The 15478-nt window shown below is 51.8% G+C and overlaps 4 protein-coding genes across 4 annotated transcripts; 3 read left to right on the top strand and 1 right to left on the bottom strand.

Annotated features, from left to right (window-relative positions):
* Positions 1–1721: 1721 nt before the first annotated feature.
* On the bottom strand, positions 1722–2021 carry ASPSYDRAFT_85242 (uncharacterized protein; the record flags this gene model as incomplete). Its single annotated transcript, XM_040851496.1, has 1 exon — positions 1722–2021. One exon carries the CDS (start codon positions 2019–2021, stop codon positions 1722–1724), a length of 300 nt encoding a protein of 99 aa, XP_040709074.1.
* Positions 2022–3831: 1810 nt separating this feature from the next.
* ASPSYDRAFT_85241 (NACHT domain protein) lies at positions 3832–10193 on the top strand (the record flags this gene model as incomplete). Its single annotated transcript, XM_040851495.1, has 4 exons — positions 3832–4299; positions 4357–4696; positions 4750–5025; positions 5080–10193. The coding sequence occupies 4 exons, from the start codon at positions 3832–3834 to the stop codon at positions 10191–10193; spliced, it is 6198 nt and encodes a 2065-aa protein (XP_040709073.1).
* A 399-nt stretch (positions 10194–10592) lies between these two features.
* ASPSYDRAFT_64806 (FAD-binding oxidoreductase) lies at positions 10593–12070 on the top strand (the record flags this gene model as incomplete). Its single annotated transcript, XM_040850287.1, has 2 exons — positions 10593–10730; positions 10779–12070. 2 exons carry the CDS (start codon positions 10593–10595, stop codon positions 12057–12059), a joined length of 1419 nt encoding a protein of 472 aa, XP_040709072.1. The 3' UTR covers positions 12060–12070.
* Positions 12071–12750: 680 nt separating this feature from the next.
* On the top strand, positions 12751–15296 carry ASPSYDRAFT_140117 (uncharacterized protein; the record flags this gene model as incomplete). The annotated part of the gene is made up of 4 exons (XM_040841016.1): positions 12751–13547; positions 13840–13983; positions 14092–14956; positions 15027–15296. 4 exons carry the CDS (start codon positions 12751–12753, stop codon positions 15294–15296), a joined length of 2076 nt encoding a protein of 691 aa, XP_040709071.1.
* Between the last annotated feature and the right edge of the window lie 182 nt (positions 15297–15478).

Below are 15478 nucleotides of genomic sequence, written 5' to 3'. Positions count from 1 at the left end.
AGTCTTGATCAATCTGGCAGCCTTGTAGCGGAGTAATGAATGTTATTCAGGTTCGAGGGTCTTGATTACATTTACAATACTGGCTACGCTACGAGTATTCACTAGTACTGGCTGACAGTTTGTGTTCCTGTAGTGTAACCGGATGGTCCACGATGTACAATGCAACCTGGGATACGGAGTACATGCAGTTGAAGATCCCAAACGATAAAGAATACGATTGTAAAATCGTATAAATACAGGCCGGTTTCATGGTACTTATAACAAGCATATCCCAATCCCTATCCAACAATGATAATTTCAGACAGTCCCAGCACTCCACCCTATACTCTACAACCGAATGTGAGCAGTCACTTTGCAAGTGGCACGCCTTCAGCCGCCAAGAGCCCGGAATCCTCAAACTATTTATTCTAAAATTATCCTGCCATCGAGTTCATCAGCTACTTACCAATCGGCGGATTATTCCACGTCTCCTGACTCCTGAGTGCAGGCATCTTGACCAGGGGATACGGCCTTGAGCTTTGGCCCAAGGCAACCCTTGAAATGTGCACGGATCCCCTTCAGCTACCGCCTCACGGAAAACGCCGTCATTTCGAAAGTACTAGCAAGGTGTCGGTGGTATACTGCATCCTGAGCTGAATTTGTTTACACCTATCAGAAACTGTCAGGAGATAGCCAGGATACTCAATACGTGGCTGCTATGCATTCGATAGCAGAGAACGCCCACGGCAGTCCCTCGGCAGTCTCTCAATTCAACTTTCTAATATACGGAGGGGCGCATTGAAGGACTACGAGTCCGTGGTCGAGTGGTCGAGCCTTTACCGGCATTGCATGTTGACCAGTTAGTGCGGGTGCAGGATATACATCAAAATGATTATTAGACGCCACCGGTATATTACGGCCATTATTCCACAACCTTTGACGGATAGGCATGATAACGGGCAACATGTTCATGTTTCAAACAATTTGTCAGACGATGGAAGCGCATATCCGGCTCGGATAATTCAGCAAATAAGGTTGGCCTGTGCCTGTCCACCTCAATCCTGCCACAGTCTGCGGAAAGTTAAAGCGGGGGAATTCTGAACCAGCCAGCCACGACGGAATTTCCTTTTCCGGTCCAGCCTGCTGGTTCAATACCTTTCTTCTACGCGAGCCTTGTGACGAGCTGTCGATGCAGCTGGAAATTATCTGGGCTCGCAGTGCATATGCAGGGTGTGGAATGTGGATGAGGTCTGGACAATTTTCAATTACACATTATTCCGACCATCGTCAAAAACGGAATGTCGTGTTCTGCGTCCAGGGCTAAACATGAATGAATATCGCTACTCCTTGCATGCAAAAGCTGACATATAGACCCACATAACATCATCTTGCGACTGTGATTTCGTGATATTGCCTTTCCTCCGGGCGCCTGCCGAAACCAGTACCTTGGGATACTTCCGAGGACCCACGGCCGACGCCAATGTCATGGCACAGTTGTGGTCGGCACGAACGGTCTCCACGGTAAACCACGCCCCGCTTTCCTCCAGTTTGAGCTCAATCTTATGAGCTGATCGAGAAGGAAGGCTAGTATGTGGATCGCCGAGTTTGCTATACCATGTGTGTAATTGAAAACTAGATCTGGGATTGGAAAAATGCGAGATTTCGTCACCGATCTTCAAGTGATTTGTGAGACCGTGAAGGAAATGAAGGGGAAGGCTGGATGCGATACCAGGTCTATGGCTCTATGAGGCATCACAAGCCCACAATGGAGCGTCAAACGCCCCACCGCTGACAGAGATATACGAAATATAGGGGTTGAGGGCTGTTTCCCCGTCCAGAATGACAGAACGAAGCTCTGGAGCCGGAAATACAATGCGGCCGCAGTTCATAAAGGCAGTAGGCAACCAGATACCAACGATCTTCTGCTTCTTGACGGGGGGAGAAGGCGGGGAACAGGTGGAGCCAGCTATAGCTTCGACGAGCATCACGGTGTGGTGATCCGAGAGACCAAGACACGGAACATTAAAAGGCTCAAAACGCATGATGAAACAATTGTGGGGGAACGAATGGAGCTCTGATGTCAGCCGCTGTATGTTGCTAGCCGACATGCCTTGTTTGCGTGCAACTAATGCAAGCACAGTGGAGGTGTCCGCCCTCCCTTCATGGTCGGTAATGGTATTGCCAGCAGTGCGGTAATATCCAGACAACAGCTTTCTTGCGGGTAGAGAGGATCAAAATGCTGGACAGTCTTTGATGATATCCAGCTAGCCACCGGAGACGAAGCGCCAACCCGACCGTGCACGCGACAAGGATTGCCAGGAGGGATGAGGTGTCATGGTTGGCGATCCGATCCGGGGTGGGGATCCCGCTCTCCAGCTGTGGAACGCACGGACCGGATCAAAGATCGACTTCTTCAACTTTTTAAAAACTGAGAACATGTTCGAGCGAAATGCGTCCCGCCCGGGACGGCAGACGGGCTTTGGCAGCGACGTGCGGATGAAGCATTCAGCGCAGGTGAATGTGTGCTGTCGCCTGCAGACACAGGCTAGTCCTGATCAGGAATGGCCCGAAATTGCCAGGTGGGGGTGTTTCTGTTTCACCCGCAGTAACACACCCACTATTTTCCTCCAGCTTCAGCTGCCTGTGTCGCCAATTTGGGACCGTGCTTTCCCACCCTCTAGTGAGTAAACCATCGTCTGATATGCAGTCACGCAAATAGTGCAGCTGTCATCATCATTTGCAATGCACCCCATGTCTGGGTTGGCTGAAAATGAAGTGTTTGCTGCTATCTACTGGGGACTCGGTGCGCAGGCCTCACATATGGCCCGGCCAATAATCTATAGATGCTGCATTTTCATCAACTGGTCGGCGCCTACACTCCAATCTAGACCCAACGAGGTGCAAACCACGCTGGCTCCACTCGATCGAGAGTTCGCCCAAGGAAGATCCTGAGATCATATACGTCCATCCTGCTTCTCCAACCTGACCCATTGCAGAGGATCATCGATGTACCCTGCCACCACCGGTGTGATATGCTAGCGGGGTCGATGCAGGGAGAGAAACCTGCACGCGCTGCAAATGCCGTATCCGACGAAGGGAGCTTGTTCCTGGTCGCCACGACCTGCGAGCCAAGCAACAGCCCAGCAATAGAACGCGCGGTCCCAACAGCTCCAGCTCATCTGAAAATACGCCGTATTGCATTACCGGCGTTCCGCGAACCCCCTCCTATGCAGGCCTTTCCAAGATGAATACTCCCGCTCCATACCCACCCCCGAACGTGCACCTTGGTCTTCCGCCTGGGCCACTTTGCTGCATGATAGGCATCACGATTCGGCTCAATCGGCAGGCCATGACGAAGGGGATGGAGAATCTGGATGGTTCCAGTAGCCAGCCACCACTTTCGCCCCGCTGTCCAGCAAATGCTTGCTACTGACCGGAAAACACATGACGTTATCCCTCAAAGCTCAGTACCAGCTATGGGGGTATATAAGGGATGCAGCGCTCGCCATCGGGATTGAAGCCGAACTCAATTGCTCCATTGTTCAATTGCTCAATTTCGTGCCTCTTTTTTTTCATTTACCTCGCTGCCTCATAGTTGTACCCAGCAACACCGCCACGCTGCCTTCTATACTACGCCGAATTCTATATTGTGCTTGTTGTTTTCGCTCCGAACAAACGGCAGAACCAACTCCTTCAAAACCCCAACAAGATTCACCTTCAACACCAATATATCCAAGGGCAGATACTTCAAAACCAACTGCCTCCAGCCCCTTACTTCAAGACCGATCACATATCAAATCTTACCGAGCCGTTGACACGACCGATCCTCCACCTGATACCCAACATACAATCATGGCCCCCTCTATCATGTCCCCAGTTGCCCCGAGCACCGATGGAATATTCCGCCAGAAGCGGACGTCGAGCTCTCGGCAGGTCTCCGGAGCACACGATGGAGATAGTGTTATCTCTGGCGCAGCTCGCACCTTGCAATCTCGCGTGACCTCTAGGAAGTTTAGCTCGATGGGAACTACAAATATCTCTAGTGTCGTGGCTTCCCTTCAGCGTCGCAGTGGCGATGAACTCGGATCCAGCGCATCCTCTAGGTTGCTAACAGCAACCTATCACACCATTTGGGAATGGATTCGCTCCGAGCGCATGAGCCTTCTGCCTCCAGAGGGGAGTGACTACGACAAAGTGCTTGCGTGGGCTCAGCTCTTTGTCGACCGGCTTCATTCCTTTGACGAGGAGATCGAGCGGTTTGCCGGTGATAGCTATCTGGCCGCTCAGATGTCCTACGGCTACTGCTCCATGCTTCTTGAGGTAAGTTCTTGCCCAAAAATTACCAAGCCCATCTTTAACCATAATGTATGAATTTAGCTTGGCAGGGAAAACGCCGGTGCCCTCATGGCCTCGTTTGGGTTTTTCTACAGTATCTCGATGTCTCTGGTTAACCTGCTCGAACGCACCGAGCTATTTAGCGTCACCCAGGAGATCCAGGAACAGCTGGTCCTTGCGCTTTCCGACCTTGTCACCCTAGTTGCTAGTGTGGCTACCTACTTCCACAAAGCAATTAGTGGAATGACATCGACATCTGTCTCTGTCAACATATATCGTACCTTCCCAGGGCAGATTCAAACCTTCAAACAGCGCTGTGAGAAGATTGCGGAGTCGATGTGGAGGCATCAACTCCTCAGGGAACACCTTGATGCAGACAAGGGTAAGGTTCTGGCCTTTTTCTAGGTGTGAACAATTACTGATTGCGATTGACAGTGTCCGATGTGAGGGCCATTCGAGCCTGGCTCGCCCCTGAAGACCATGTTGTCAGCAGTATTGCCGATCACAGCTCCCACTTGGCTCACGACCGCGAGGAACTGACTTGCCTCTGGATGGCGCCCTATCTAACCCGCTTTTTGAAGACTCAGCAAAAGCACCTCAGTTTTACGGGTCCGGCAGGGTCGGGCAAAACTGTGCTATCTTCCGTCATCATTGATCATCTACAGCACCCTCATGGTGGTGGCTCCTATAACACCCTGTTTGTTCCTATTAGTATGACCCCTAAAGTATTCGTTGTTGCGAGGCCATGACTGACGTTACCTTTAGATGGTAGGATTGCTGCACAGACTAGTTCGTTTGCGATCGCGAAGTCTCTCCTTGCCCAGCTGTTCGAAAAACGCATTGGTAATGTGCAACTATTCCGCATTCTCAGTGATGCGTTGAATAGAACGAGCGTTACCGCCGATTATCAGACCTACGACGATATTCTCTGGGATGCCGTGGAACAGGCACTCGGCGCCTCGCTGCAGGGCGCCAAGCAACTGGTCTTGGTCGTCGATGGCGTTGATGAGGCTAGCTGTGGCGAGGACAAACTGTTGCGACGACTTACACAAGCTTCCAGCAAGGCATCGAACGCTAAGCTCATTACCCTCGGATCCCAGACTCCACCCGAGATTCCGGCGCAAACTCGGGTTCAGATTACTGAGGATCTCGTTTTTGACGACATCGCTGCTGTCGTTCGTGGCTGCTTCGGCCATAGCCAAGTTTTCTCCAGCCTGCCAGCCATTGATCAGGAAACTGTCGTGGGGCGCATTACCCAGGCCTCTCAGAGCTCGTTCCTCTTGGCCAAGCTCATTGCCAAGCGCGTTCGCAATGAGACAACCCCTGAAAGCCTGAAAAAGGCAGTTGACACTGTGCTGTCCAAGAAGCCTACTGTCAACGACTTCGTTGCTTACGCTCTCGAGCAGCCAGATGTTACCCCCGAAGGTAAACACATGCTGCTATGGCTTGCGACAGCTGAGCGCCCACTGCACGTCAGAGAGCTTTCTGAGCTCGCTTCCATCCAGACAGACAAGCGCACTATCTCTGATACAGCGGTGGAACCATTGCACGCTTTGAGGCCACTCAACTCGCTCGTCTTCCTCCAGTACGATTACTTCTTCCTCCGCCATGGACTTATTCGCAATGCCGTTGTGGACACATTTACCCAAGGCAAGCTGATTCCGTCCGTTAAGGACCGACACGCCGACCTGGTGACCAGGCTCCTTGTGTACGTCAAATCCACTGTAACGGACCAGCACGAGCCATCCTCTCTCCCATTTCTGGACTACCATGACACAACCGTGCTACTCGATAAAAACCCACTCCTAGAATTCGCACTGCGATATTGGGTTCCCCTTTTTCGCAAGACAACTGTCTTTACTAAGGACGGGGAGACCACTGCGGCGAAGGAGATTTCTAAGGTGCTGCCAACCACAACAATCGTTGTGCGCCTCCTGAGATCTGTTTTGGATAATGTGTCCACCCCAGACCTGGTGACATTCCAGAAGTCAGTTACGAACGTCTACCGTACCGTATTGACACCGGAAAATGTGACCACCCTTCAGGCAATCATCACATTGGCTAATTTGGTGCGACAGGTGAACGGTCCAGAACCCTTTACCCTGTTCTACGAAGCTGCTATTCTTAGCCAGAAGCTGCTTACTCCTCGCCACATCGTCACTATGCAAATGGTCACCGTCTTCCTAGAACTGACTACTGAACGTATCACTGAGTCCAAGACCGACATAATGATAAGGCGTGAGGAAATGCTGCTCGTACTGGTTGAATGCTACAAGGTCCACTACGGAAATACCGAGAAAGTTGTAACTATTCTCGACCAGCTTGTTGAGCACTACCGCAAGGTCAAAGACACCAAGAAAGTGGAGAGCACTCTTACCACTATCCAGTCCATCACTAGTCACCTAACCACAACCACTGATGGCACGGCCGGATCTCTGGATGTCCGCCTTGTCGGTCGCCGTGACACCGACTCTCATGCTGTGCAGAATTTCCGCCTCGACCTAAATGACGAGGACGAACTGTTGGAGACCACCGAGGGCTATGAAGCTGATGCTTTGCTCAATCTTGCCAACAAACATGTGCAGAGTGGCCGGGCTGATCTTGCAGAGCGTGCCTACGTTGAATTCTGGCAGAGAGCAACACGGGAGTCCCGCGTAAACAACACCGCGTCGTGGGAAGACAAGAAGATGAAAATTATCCTTGCGTACACCAATTTCCTCCGCAGCCAAAAGAGGGAGCACGAGGCATCGTCTGTCCTTAACAGCTTCTGGCAAGACTACCAGCATACGAATTCCAGTCTGTCTGAATCGAAGGTGTCCCATTTGGAACAAATTGCGAAGGTAATGAAGACCGTTGGTCTCTCTGCAGTCTCATTGAGTGTTCTCAAGCATGTCTCGGAGTACTACCACAGCACCCGCCGCACTGAGACGTCAAGCTACAAGGAGGTTCAACAGATGCTACAGAGCACTTCGCAGGAGGTGATGCACTCAGCCTCGTCTCAATCGTTTGTATCCGAATCGACCTTGGAGGAGATGATCCTGGAAACATCCTCTTCCACATCTGTGGACCAGAGCTTCTACGGCAGTGCTGAGACCTTGGTTGGCATGTACATCTCTCAGCGTAGATGGCAGCACGCTTCGCGCACGATCAAGAGAATCCTGAAAAACACCTGGCCAACCTTCTTTGCGACGACTCTCCAGGATGTCACTCTGCCTCAGAAGCATGTTGATTCCTCACTGTCTCTGGCTGACCGTCTAGCGCAGTGCTACCACGCTCGTCACCGTCAGGCTAAGGAACAGGACACTCGCTTCAGGATTTACTACGCTGTCCGTTCTGGTCTGAACGTCGAAGACAAACTGCGACAGCACCACCTCTCCGAGTTGTTGCATCTCCTGGAACGGACTCTGCAGACCGAGCTTGTGATTAGCGTTTACCAGGAGCTTCTGAATGACTACACCAAGCACTACGGCCCCGACCACTCAACTGTCATTCAGACGTTGCGCAAATTGGCTGAACTCACCCGGTCTCGCCCTGTCTTCCTGGACTACTACCAGCGGATTATCCAGGCACTGAACAAGAATGGCAACTACCACCCCGACTCGGTTGAGCCTCTCAACATTGTTGCGACCGAGCTATGGAACCAAGGCCGCCACTCTGATGCTCTGCATTACTGCACCATTCTTTTCACGGCCTGGCTAAACAACCCCAAGCTCAGCCCGAAGTTCCAGGATGAAAAGTTTGTTCATGGAATCTTCACCCGCTACATCCAGTGCCTCCGTGCGGTCCGAACACAGTTCCCAACAATTCACAAAGTGACCCTGGATTACCAAACCAAGTGCAAGGCTGTGTTCAGCGCAACGGCAACAATCACCGTGCAGGCCACCTTGAATCTCGCGCAACTCTGCCAGGAGTCGAAAAGCTATGAGATGGAGGCGATCAGGCTGTACGAGGAGCTTCTCAAGACCAACTCCAAGGACGTCAACTTGGACGAGATTCGCGGCACCTTGGACGCACTATACGAGGAGCAGTCTGCCATCGTCGCCAACACCGAGTTGACCGAGTCCGCGTCGTCCACCCAAGTGGAACAGGCTACCAAGGTGCTGAAGCGACGAATCACCTCGCTGCGTGAGAGCTACGGATGGGCCCACGAGGAGTCTCTTAGCAGGATGAAGGACGTCGTTAGCTTCTATTCCAAGCAGCAAAAGACCGAGCAAGTGGTTCAGGAGCTTCAAGAAGCGACCACTCATATTCTCTCGTCTGAAACTTCAACTTCCCGGTTGAGCCAGGCTGCTGCGACCATTGTGGGCTCCTACATTGCTACCCACCAGACGCAAAAGGCTGTGGACTTGTCCAATGAAGTCTACCGCCAGGTGATCAAGAAAGACAACACCAACGTCAAGTCGACTAAGTTCGATCTCACCTCTAAGAGCCGCCAGAATCTCATCTTCCTTGCTCAGCTGGAACACCAACTCCACCGTCAGTCGTCGACGGTGAACGAAATCCTGGCCTCTTTGACCACCGAATTGGTTTACTTTGAAGACTTCCAGCAGCAAGTTTCGTCGAACAGCAGCTTCATCTCCACAAGCGTGTCGGCCGCCCGTCTATACCATTTCCTGATCACGAACAACCGACAGGAAGTTGCTACTGATGTGGCCAACGAGTTTGTCAAGTATTTCCTCGCAAACGAGGGCAAGCGTGTTGGCTTCAAGTCTTCTTCTGAAGTTCAAGTGTTTATCATGATGATCCTGCACTATTTCAGCACCCGCCAGTCAAACGATATTGTACGCTCAGTTGGAATCGCTAGCACCAGCCACGTCACGGAGTTGGTCAGATTGAAGAAGTACGATGACGCTTGCGATCTGGCTCTGGCATCCTTCAAATATATCAGAGCCCAGGAAAGCTACCGGACGTCAGCCATTGCCCGATTTGTTCTAGTTCTCAGTATGAACGTCTCCGGCCGTGGCCTCCAGCTTAACGATGCAACCCGCAAGAGAATGCTCGACACCTCCGCGACAATCATTCAGGATGTGCTCCAGGTGCTCCGCGATCAGAAGATCAACATCGCCCAAGTTGGCCTCGAGCACTTGAACAGCATTATCGGCCTCCTCGGAGAACAGGGCGACTACCCAAGCCTCTCAATGGTCCTCACCTCGATCTGGCAAAGCCGCGAGGCGCAGCGCGACTGGGACCCCTCTGTTACACTATCCCTGGGACGTCTGTACATCATGGCGCGCTACCTCATCGGTGACACCACTTCCGCCGTCCGTCTGGCAGAAGACATCGTGTACAACTGCCGCCGTGTGAACGGTACCCGCAGCCCCACCACCATGAAAATGTCCGTCCTCCTGTCCCAGCTTTACACTGGCATCGGTCAGCGCAACCAGGCGCACAAGGAAACCCAGGACCTCGCAAACAGGTACTACAAGCGCAGTGCCGCACTGCATGAGAACATCCTCCGCGCCCTCAGCGATCCCACCTTTGATGATCTCGACGGCAGTGTCGACGGTGGCAGCGTGAACGGCAGCGTCAATGGCAGCATGAGCCCCTCTGGGCTTGACAGCGATTTTGTGGCCGACTTCACGAATGGCGCAACAATCGACGACCAAGTCCGCCAGCACTACAAGCTGTTCAAGCTTGCTGTCCAGCGTTTTGGAGGCTGGCCCAAGGATTACGCCGAGTACGAGCGCCTGAATGGCGACCTCCGCCGCGAGTACCCGTCCGCCCTCAAGGATGTCGATGGCGTTGATAAGTGGGAATTGAAGGGTTACGGATCTGGCAAGGCGGAGAGCAAGGAGGATCTGATTGACGCCGATTTCAACGACTGGCAGCTCTTCAACGACACGAGAATTGTGGATGGGGTTGAGGAGGAGGAACTTTGATTTGATATTCTTGTTGCGTTTTTAATATGAAAATGTATATAGGCACGGTTTGAACAATTATTAGGCACGAATTGAGGCATCTTATTCTATAATACTGTCCGTGACTCCTCGGAGATAAGACTAGATTCGTTATAAAGTCCAGTGAGCACCCGCTCTTTCCTAAACGGGTAACACATTAACATCCCGGCGTGGCCTGTATAGGAAGCTGCAACCAAGACACCACTATGACCATTGCGACATCATCTTCAACAACTCTACCACAGCACGGACATTCTCCTCACCATCAGTGATCAGTGCTGATCTAACACTCGTTTAAGTTAACTCATTATACACACACAACTGTTGTTTTTCCGCGCTCGATCCTCAAATTGGTCATTGTCACCACTTCAGTCATTAAAAATGAGCGCCGACCCTTCCAATATCCAGCTGCTCACTTCTGAGCTCCAGGCGTCCCTAAAATGCGATATCCTGACTCCCGACTCTCCCGGGTACGCCGAGAGTATCCTGAGGTGGAGCGACGCGGTTCCCAATAACGCTGTAAGCATCACTGACGATTACCGGAAGAGTATTTACTAACCCGGTCAGGCTATCGTCGTTTATCCAAACGACCCAGAAGATGTCTCGGTAACTGTTCTCGGCTGCGTCAAGTACAAAGTCCCATTTGCAGTTGCCGGTGGTAAGCATACCACCAGTAGTGGTTCGTCTTGTTCCGGTGGTCTCGTTATCGATCTCGAACGCATCCGCCATGTGATGGTGCTCCCCGATACAAAGTCTGTTCGTGTAGGTGGAGGATGTCGTTGGAAGGATGTCGATGATACCCTCGTGGACCTTGGGCTGGCAGTAGTCGAGGGTATTGTGAACAACACTGGTGTCGGAGGTATTACTCTTGGAGGTGGGTACGGATGGCTTGCACCACGCCACGGTCTTATAATCGACAATCTGATCGGCGTGAAGATTGTTCTGGCTGATGGCAAGATTCTGAATGCCTCGGCGGATGAAAACCCCGATTTATTCTGGGCTATTCGTGGTGCAGGACAGTGCTTTGGGGTGGTCGTGGAATTCGTATTCCAGGCCCACGAGCACAAGGATCCTGTGTGGGCGGGCGTACTTGGGTTTCCTCTATCACAGGTTGAAGCCGTTATTGGGTTCGGCAATACCTTAGTGGAAACGACAGATGGGAGCTCCGCGATGGTCGTACAGCTCTCGAGATACGAATTTACGGGTTCCGGCCGTGAATTGGGAGTCATAGCCGTTGTCTTCCATTGCGGCAATGGCGAATCTGCCCGCCCTATTTTCCAGCCTTTGCTTAACTTGGGTCCCATTATTAACACGACCAAAGAACAGACTTACGCCTCCGTCAACAACATGCTCACCGCAGCGGCAACTCGAGGTGGGCGCAACGTCTCAAAGGGGGCAGCGTATACTACGCCGCTACGACCAGAGTTCATCCGAGAAGTACTTGTACCCGAGTTGGATAAGCTTCACCTCGAGGTACCGGGGTCAGACAGGTCCATGCTGGAATTCGAATTCTACAAACCGGACAAGTGGTGCGAGGTTCCAGTGACTGCAACAGCGCATGGCCATAGGGGGCGCGTCCAGAACCTGATGATTGCTCTCCATTGGCTAGACCAGCAGGACGATCTGAGAGTAGAAAAATGGTCTCGATGGATCGCAGGCCTCGTGACGACAGAGCGAAGCAAGAATGGCGGCCCTGTCGTCGGTCCAATTACGGAATATGGAAACTATGATCACTTGTCGGCTCATCCTCGAGATGTCTATGGGGTCAACTACAATCGACTCGTCCAGCTGAAGAAGGTGTATGACCCGGACAATGTCTTCAACAAGTGGTACTCGTTGGTTGAGTAAGTCTGCATGACTTTACTGCCTGTTAGTGTTGCAATGTTGCAATGTTGCAATAGCTTTGTATTCTTAGCACTTTCCCTTCAGCCTCCTAGTAGTTGAATAGAGGCAACTTGTTCTTCAAATTATCGTGGTGCCAGCTCATTCTAGACCTAGCAATGTCTCATTTCCTAGTGGCTCAACGGGGCAACAGAGCATTCATGTAGTCCTAATAGCATGGCCTAAGCCTGGCAGGAGCTCGCAATGAGCACTTTGCAACCGGAGAATCGTTGTTGTTCTTCACTCGAGGCCAAGCTTTATTCGTCAATGCGAAGCTTCCAGGGTAAAGAACCGTGCGAGTTTTTGATCTGGTTCCGCACAACTACCGCCAAGTAAAAAGTAAACAGATCATCGAGATCTCGCAGCGATTATCGGTAGATGCCCTCATTGGGACCGTTCGTTGCGTTAGTCGGCGAGAGAGGCGGATGAGAGAACCAGAACCAGAAAGCTCGAGAGGAAGAACAGCGATCGGAGGTTCCCCGGTTGCTGCCTCAGGCGGATATTGTTGACTCACCCCCCGCGGTCGCAAGTCGCTGCTCGCAAACTTCCGATATCGCCAGTTGCTGCTCTATTTTGTCTCTCTCAAAAGCTTCAACGCGTGCTCGAGGAGCAGCAAGTCATCCACATCAAACTGCACCTCTTCTTTCCTGTGGTATTCATGTTTTCCGCTACGCGAGCATCATCTCGCCTGCTCTCTTGCTCCTTTTCTGCGCGCGAATTCCATCATTCCACAAGAGCCATGGCAGCAAGCGACTGGAGTGCGAAACAGTACCTCAAGTTCGAGGCAGAACGCACGAGACCATCCCGTGATCTTCTTGCTCAAATTCCCTTGACATCGCCCAAGAATGTTGTAGATCTGGGTTGTGGGCCAGGCAATTCCACTGCTGTGCTCCTATCTCAGTTTCCCAACGCTCGCGTGTCGGGGATGGACTCGTCCCCAGATATGATTCGCAAGGCGCGTGAAACATTGCCTGATATTGATTTCTCCGTGGATGATCTCGGAACCTACACGACCCACCAGCCTGTGGACTTGTTCTTCTCAAACGCTGTCTTTCAATGGATCCCGCGCGATCGACGGCTTCAAATCATCAAGCGATTGATCGAGTCCCAGCCTTCAGGGGGTGTATTCGCGTTCCAAGTCCCTGATAACCTGGCGGAGCCATCTCACGTTGCCATGCGAGAGACCGCTGCGGATGGCCCGTGGGCGAGTAAGCTGGATTCCGCTGGGCGGGACACCTTCCAGTCACCGCAAGAAATTTACGACTCACTGAAGCCGATATGTGCTGATGTGAATATCTGGCATACGCATTACAACCATTCGCTGGAGAACCACCAAGCTGTCGTAGAATGGGTCAAGGGGACGGGTCTTCGCCCGTTTATCGACCCTTTGTCACCAGAGGATAGGGAGGGCTTCCTCAAGGCGTACCTGGGCCGCCTTGAGAAACTGTACCCCAAGTCCTTTGATGGAAGGGTGTTGTTACGGTATCCCAGACTGTTTGTGGTGGCCACCAAGCATTAGCCAGATGCCTGCAGCGAGGAGTTTCGCCACACCGCATAACTATTGTTCAATCCACAATATTTTCGCTTCTCGGTGTTCAATCTAGCGTGACGTTATGAAAATAGAAGCCCGTTATACCACAATAATAGATCAATTGCAAATCGCTGGTTCTAGATTAAGCTTATGTTCGACAAGGAGAGCTTATCGTGAGGAATTCGGTTAGTGGGAACCCATTCCACACCCGGCCAGACTCTCCTATCAAATCGCCTGTTTTCGCCACGGTGATGCTTTACAAATCCACTCTGTCCAGTTTAAGCCAGCCCTAACCTCTTTCGAGGTCGATGATGCCATCCACATGGCCAATAAGGACTTCATTATTCGGTCCAGAATCAGGTCCATTTCCACGGGCCAAAGTGGGCCGGACCACTCTGTGATACGTACCGAAATTCCGCACTTCCTGAGCAACGCAGGGGAAAAAAAAAAAAGATGAGAAATTCGCAGAACCCAAGTCCCTAATAACTACCACCGCTGGACCCTGCCCGGCCGTAGCTATACCAATACCAATACCAATACCATGCTGCTCCCGTGGGTCCATCCTCATCTAGCCCAGAGCGTGAACCCCAACAAGGGCCGCCAACTGCAGGCATCGCAGCGGATTCAAAGAGGCGAAGTTCTCCTCGTCGACCCGCCGTACGCAATTATCCCGATTTCCGGCGTAGACACAACCAGTTCTCTCCTCTGCAGCAACCCCCAATGCAACAGCCTCGTACAACAAGCCACCGGAAGCCGATGTTCAAATCGCTGCACCACGGACGTAATCTGGTGCAATGACACCTGTCGTGACGCAGATAAACCACGCCATACATTCGAGTGCACCTGGCTGAGCAAATATGCAGTCTCTCTCCGCTCAAAATGGGGCGAGTATAACTTTGGCATGCTCTGGTTGGTCGTCCGCACACTCTCTAGACGACATGCCGAACATCAACAACGCCAACAACACGATAGCAACGAGAACAACAACGCGAATCAACTAAAGCTACCCCCCGACTCACCCTTATCACACTTCAAATCCGGCTGGACCGCCATCGACTCTCTCTGCGGCACAATAGAGACCTGGTCCCACGCGCAAGTCCGAGAATGGACCGTCCTCGTCAAAAAATATCTCAGCAGCTCATCACTCCCACATACCCTCTCCAACACCGCCATCCTCGCATTAATATGCAAGGAAGAAGCAAACTCATTCGGCCTCTACCCGCGAGAAACAGGAGTGTTCCCACCTCCCTCACATGCAGTTGATCGAGGCGAACAATTCGGAGCAGCGGTGTATCCGCGCGCGTCGATTGCGAACCACTCTTGTTGTCCGAATGTGAGTCTTACCTACCTACCTTATCATCCATTGGTATCCATGGCAAACCCCGCTAATTATTTGGGCGCAGATCATACATAAACCAGACAAGAACAGCCGCATGGTTTTCACAGCTGGACGGGATATCGCTCCGGGGGAAGAATGCTGCATTTCTTATTTTGATATGACTCAGTATACCACGCTCAGGGATCGGCGGGAACGTCTCCAGAGTCTATTTCGGTTTAAATGCGGGTGTTCACGGTGTTCGGTGCAGGAGGCTGAGGAGGCTAATGCTGAGGCTGGGAGTGCGGTGCCTGATGGGAATGAGATTCAGTGGGATGCGTTTCCGAGCTTTGAATAAACATTTATTGGGATTAATCTCGCTATCAGAGCCCGTGAGCGAGGCTTGATGGTTCTGGGGCTCCTATTACGACTTGTGATGATCTAATATATCTCTCCTGACGGAGAAAGAAAGACATGAGTCCTGCAGCAGCAATGATTACATAACATGATTATGACCTTGGTTTATCGTTACTTCTCTCG

The sequence above is a fragment of the Aspergillus sydowii genome, assembly GCF_001890705.1.
Source record: "Aspergillus sydowii CBS 593.65 unplaced genomic scaffold ASPSYscaffold_1, whole genome shotgun sequence".
In the NCBI taxonomy this organism is placed as follows: Eukaryota; Fungi; Ascomycota; class Eurotiomycetes; order Eurotiales; family Aspergillaceae; genus Aspergillus; species Aspergillus sydowii.
This window is presented reverse-complemented; position numbering and strand designations above follow the sequence as displayed.